Genomic DNA, 5,713 nt, shown 5'->3' with positions numbered 1-5,713 from the left:
ACCCATGACATTAATCTTTGTTAAAAGACACAAAAACAAGCCTGATAAACATCGGGAGCCCAGTTTTGGTCAGATGAGCCCAAAATAAAGCGGTTGGGCTCATCTGGAGTGCAGCATGTTTGGCATAAACTGGGCAGGATTCACAGTGAATTAATGGTCCTGACAGTGAAGCACAAAGGTGGAACTGTGATGATAGTTGGCTGCGTGATTGCCAATAGGGGAATGACATTTATAGATTCTCCACGAATGCCTGTGGATATACCCAAAGACTGACTGACAAGATGAAGCTTGGCAGAAGTGGAATATTCCAGCCCGATAAGCATCCAGAGGAAACTGCCAAAACCACAAAAAGATTTCAGAAAGTAGAAAAAGGTGCAAACTGTGACCTGGGCAAGTACGCTACCTGGCTTGTATTCAAGAGGACATCTTTGGGTTATTTTGAAGAGAAAGGTAGAGCAATAACAACGCCTGAAGCAAAGAGCAGCTGGAAAACATTTTATTTCAAGAATGGTTGGACATCGCTGCAGAAATTTGGTCTCCTCCTGATCAAAATATTAAAGTATTGAAAAAATAAGATTAGAATCTCAATAATTAAAGGTTTATTGGCTTTTTTTGCATTGATTTCCTACTGTATTTTTTAAATTTTACATCAGAACAAGCACCCACTGTTTAATTTTGAACCAATACAAGTACAGCGCAGTGATACGGTTTTGATTTATTTGACATTAAAGGATATTTCTCACTTCTGTTGACTATGCGGCCTTAAAAAAACAAAAACCTTTACAGATATGTATTTGTTTATGGCAACTACGGGCCTCATAGGGTTAATAGAGTTCCTCAAACAAGGACCAGGTGGTCTAATAAGTATAAAAACATATGGGCTGAAAATCTTCCAGAACTATTGATTTGATAGATCACTTTTATAATATAAACTATTTTCACAGTTTGATGCCAAAACCCAAAAAGACAGATTGATATGTCCTAGTAACCCACATGGAGTCACTCACTGTGCTTTTAATTTTATTTTATCGTCAGGAGCCTTATCGCCATCGTGTGGTGAGTGGCGGGAAAAAAAATAACAAACGTGCCACTACGTCATTACGTAAGGACACGGAAGCGGAAGTTGCCCATATCCAATATGTCTGCCGTCGTTTACGTTCCCTGAACAAAAACACGAGTGGTGGAGAATGGCAGACGGCGGAGTGGACGAGCTTTCGCAGCTTGAGTATTTGTCCTTGGTGTCCAAAGTCTGCACGGAGCTTGACAACCATCTGGGAATAAGCGACAAAGATCTAGGTGAGTATTTTGTGCCGTGAATTAGTCAACGAACACCGACTAGCTAGCTTAAGCTAACTAGCTAGCTGTTGTTAGCCACCTACTCAAAGTGCTTTTGAACTTGTACCGTTAAAAAAAAAAAAGTGTGGTTCGCTAGATTTATGTGATTGATATAACATCTCACCATCGTTTAAATTGTTGTTTTGTGCCATTTTTTAAAGGTGCAATGTGCGTTTCGAGCAACGTTTGTGAGTGCGAGTTTACGCTAACAGTCGTTTCGATGTTAATTTGTCGTTTCGCAGCTGAATTTGTCATCAGCCTCGCCGAGAAACAACCGAGTTTCGATGGATTCAAAGCTCTGTTGCTCCAAAATGGAGCCGAATTCACAGTAAGTTCATCTTTAACAGCAACTCGCTATGCTAACAGATAGCTAGCTTAACTTGGTAACTAACTTTTTTTTTATCGTGTGTTGTGTTTGTAGGATTCGCTCATCAGCAACTTGCTCAGGCTCATTCAGACGATGCGACCTCCATCCAAGGCATCAACGAGTAAAGGTAAGGGGATGCTACCTGTTTACGTGCTTTGATGTTATGTAATGTAGGTGTTTTTTCCTTCACTGTGGGCTCATTGCAATATACAGTCCTGCACCTCTATGGAAACAGCACAACCAGGAATCAGCTTCGACACACATCGTATTAATGTCATAGCTTATAGAAAATAAACAAATAAAGTTGAATTTTGTTGATCATTTATTTTCCAGAAATAGAACACATGTGGAAGCAACATGTTCAACATTTTTTCCAAGTGCTCACAGGTGTTAACAATGCTGAGAGAAACAGTGGCTCTGTGTATTAAATACTTTACGACTTAGATTTTGAATTTTCTTTTCACATTTGTCTCTAATCTGCTTTGTGTAAACACGACCTGCAGCGCAGCCTAAAAGTTAATGAATTTTTGATCTCATCTTAGTCACTCAAGGAGCCCAGAATTATATATATATATTATATTTGTAGAATCAGTTTCTATGATTTTAAGCTTGAATTAGGATATTATTTTTCCATGGCAAAAACACATCATAGATAAGTAGTTAAAGGACCACTGAAAAGTCGAAAATCTGACTATTCTTTCTATTTTTACTCTTTGTGGCTCTGGTAAATGGTATAACTTTTTCTGAAGATAACATGACTTTCTCAATTCAAGATTCAAAGGGCTTTATTTTGATTTCAACCACATACAGCTGTACAGTACACAGTGACATGAGACAGCGTTTCCCAGATCCAGAGCTAAAGCGTTTGTGCAAAGAATGCAGTGCAAAAAGATAAAATAAAATAAGACAAAAAAAAAAGAAATGTGGAAACAGTAGTGCAATATTAGAACAGGTAGTGCAGACATGTACAATTTAAACGGCAAACAAAACAACACAACACGGACAATGACAACACAATGGAGGTTGTGTGTGTGTGTTTTGTTTTTAAACCCACTTGTGGGTTTTGGGGTTCAGAGGGTTAAGTTACTCAGATAAATTATGCAGTTGTATTTTGTACTCTTGTCAGAGTTTTAACTGTGATATTTACCTTGTTATGCAAATTTATAATGATAGTCTTGTTTCTCTATTAGAAAGCACTTTGGTTCAAAGTTTATGGTTTTTTAAATGTACTATATAAATAAGTGAGTTGACTTCAACTCAGATCAACAACTGCATTCAGTGCTCCTATAAAAGAACATTTTTTGCACTCCAAAAATATCAATAATAAATGCAGATTCCTCTTTTTGGATTAATTAAAGTGTGACATAATGAATGTGTTCCCCTTTCAGTATCTGAGCCGAAGCCAAAGTCAGAAAAGGACAAGCTTAAGGAGCTGTTTCCTGCTCTGTGTCGACCCAATGACCCGGCTCCAAAGGTATGGTGCTTCAACACATTATTCTTTGGTGGTGTCTGTTTGACCTTAAATGCTGCCGTTACTGCAAGACAAGATCCATTCAAATAACTGATTTAAATCTGAAAACAGACACTGAGGTCCCTTTGCAGCATACTTGTGATGCAGTATTAACATTTTCAGAGCTGCTACAAATTTGCACTTTCATCAAAGGTGGAGGAGAGTTCGTGTAATTCTTTGTGATCGATCCCAGCCATTAAAACAACCTCCTATAATATATGATAATTGATGCATTTTAAGTGCGCCATTTTTCCAAGTGTGCCTCAGGGCTGCTACGTGACTCATTTGCACTTCTACACCTCCACCTCCACCTCTCTTGTGATTTGTCTTTTCAGGTAAATTATGTTCTAAAAACGACATACTGTGTGCTGCTGAAGCAGGCTGTCAATACGTGCAGCAGCAGTCTTTTGTTTGTAAAACGCACAATCTCACATTTGCTCCGTTGCTTAATTATCCGTCAATTCCCTCCACTGGCTGCCTGTTCGTTTTAGATTGACTTTAAGATTTTATTCATCACATTAAAGCTCGTCAGGGTCCAAGCTATATAAGAGAAACACTGACTACATGTGAAGACGTTCACAGCTTTAGATCCTCGAGTAGAGATAAGACTCTTAAAATCAGTGTCTTATTTTAAATCACTTCATAAAACCCATCTTATCTTATTTTGCTTTTATGTGATGTGTCTCTTATTTAACTCTTTTCCATCCAACTCTTGTTTTCTTTTTAAATTTACTGTTTTCTTTTAGTCTATTGAGCAATTTTATTTTTATTTTTTGCTCATATCTATATTTTTTCTTTTTGTTAATGTGCTGTCTCATTTTTTGGTGCTTTTAGTGTTTCATTGGTATTAATTTATTCATATTAAAATCCTGCATTTTAAGTGTTTAACTATGTTTCAGGTCTTTTTCTGCTCTTTCTGCTCAGCCTGACTAGCTTCTTGTTGTAACACTGTCTTACTGGGTATCCCGGTTTTTGGCTTGTTTGCTATCTTTTTATGCATATTTTTTGTCATTATTATTTTTAATATAATTGTTACCTGCCTTTGTAAATCTGAAAATATTAAAAAATGTTCAACGTTATGGTGAAACTAAACTCGGATGTGGTTCCGGGGACGTTGACGTGACGTTGTTGTTTTGTTTCGCTGAATTTCTAGAAGCTGCTGGATGAAGACGACGTGAAAGTCGCAGCTGACGCCATGAAAGAGCTGGAAATGTTCATGCCCAGCGTCAGTGGGACGGACTCCAAAGTCAGCAAGAGCAAGTAAGATGACAGGCAGGAAGGAAAATTAAACTTAAGAAAGAAAAACACAACAACCGACGAAGGTCTCTGAAGACCAGTGGGCTCTGATGTTTACTTTAATGTTCTTCATTATTCTTATTCTCACAGGACAGAAAAAAGCCGCAGAAGTCGCAGCCGAAGCAGAGACCGAGACCGGGACAGACACCGGGATCGGGATCGGGAGAAGGACAGGAAGAGGCGCCACCGCTCCCGATCGCGGTCCAGATCCAGGTCTCGCTCCAGAGACCGGGACCGCCACAGAGAACGAGACAGAGATCGCGATCGCGGCAAAAGAAGAGACAAATCCTCCCGCTGGTCCGATCGCTCGCCCAGTCCCAGGAAAGACCAAGACAGAGACTCCGACCGCTGGAAGGACAAACATGTGGACCGGCCTCCACCTGAGGAGCCTTCTGTCGGCGACATCTACAACGGAAAGGTCACCAGCATCATGCAGTTCGGATGCTTTGTTCAGCTGGAGGGACTCAGGTCAGTATTAAGTCACTAACTTGCTAAACAGGAAGTTAACTTAACCGAGGGTGTGTATGCGAATGAAATGCACTCATTTTGTGTTGCTGTTCTTGGTTTAGTTGATTTATTCGCTTTAAATTCACATTTTCTTCTCAATCGTTTTATCAAGCAAACGACTAACATACTGAAAAGATACTGCAATAAACAGTGAGCTGCTCCTCTCACAGTGGTAATCCATCTTTATTATCCTCGGTAAGACCTCCAGAGTAATTCTTTACAGAGTCTGCAGAGCTCACAACAAACACTGGTTCCCCTGTGTGATGTCTGTTAAATCCAGGTCTTTTACAAAGTTGATAAAGGGTCTCCAAGCGTCCTCATTTTATTTAGTTGTATTTCTAGTGGAAGCATTGACAACATTTGTCTGGTACAGCGTGAGACAGTTGGTCTGTGGGAGTCATTTGACAGCTAAAGTTAATGAAAATCCATTCATTTTTATTATAATTCAGTTCTTTGCTGAAATACCTTCAGATGAAATTCCTTTTTAAATAATCTCCTCACATGTAACTCTAACCTTTTCTCAAAATCCTTCAGCCTTTCTACGCTACAACACAGTAAAACGTTGTGCCTTTAACCTCTTTGACATCTGTGCTTTCAGTACTTCAGTCTAGTATATTTTTATTGAACTGATTTAATAGTTTCCTCTGCATTTCTTGTGTTTACTTTTTATCTCGACTACATTGTGAATGAGGCCTCCG

The 5,713-nt window shown here is 39.0% G+C and overlaps 1 protein-coding gene across 1 annotated transcript in view; it reads left to right on the top strand.

Moving 5' to 3' along the window:
* The first annotated feature begins 1,135 nt into the window (after positions 1-1,135).
* The window catches only part of dhx8 (DEAH (Asp-Glu-Ala-His) box polypeptide 8), a 15,471-nt gene continuing 10,893 nt past the window's right edge, over positions 1,136-5,713 (top strand). The window contains exons 1-7 of the mRNA XM_008294525.1: positions 1,136-1,296; positions 1,578-1,663; positions 1,757-1,829; positions 3,091-3,176; positions 4,366-4,472; positions 4,599-4,976; positions 5,614-5,620. Of these exons, the coding sequence (XP_008292747.1) occupies positions 1,188-1,296; positions 1,578-1,663; positions 1,757-1,829; positions 3,091-3,176; positions 4,366-4,472; positions 4,599-4,976; positions 5,614-5,620 (846 nt within the window). The 5' untranslated portion in view covers positions 1,136-1,187. The remainder of the gene's footprint in view (positions 1,297-1,577; positions 1,664-1,756; positions 1,830-3,090; positions 3,177-4,365; positions 4,473-4,598; positions 4,977-5,613; positions 5,621-5,713) is intronic.

The sequence above is a fragment of the Stegastes partitus genome, unplaced genomic scaffold (assembly GCF_000690725.1).
Source record: "Stegastes partitus isolate 25-593 unplaced genomic scaffold, Stegastes_partitus-1.0.2 Scaffold969, whole genome shotgun sequence".
NCBI lineage: Eukaryota > Metazoa > Chordata > Actinopteri > Pomacentridae > Stegastes > Stegastes partitus.
Note: the sequence above shows the minus strand (reverse complement) of the source record. Positions and strands in the feature narration are given on the sequence as shown.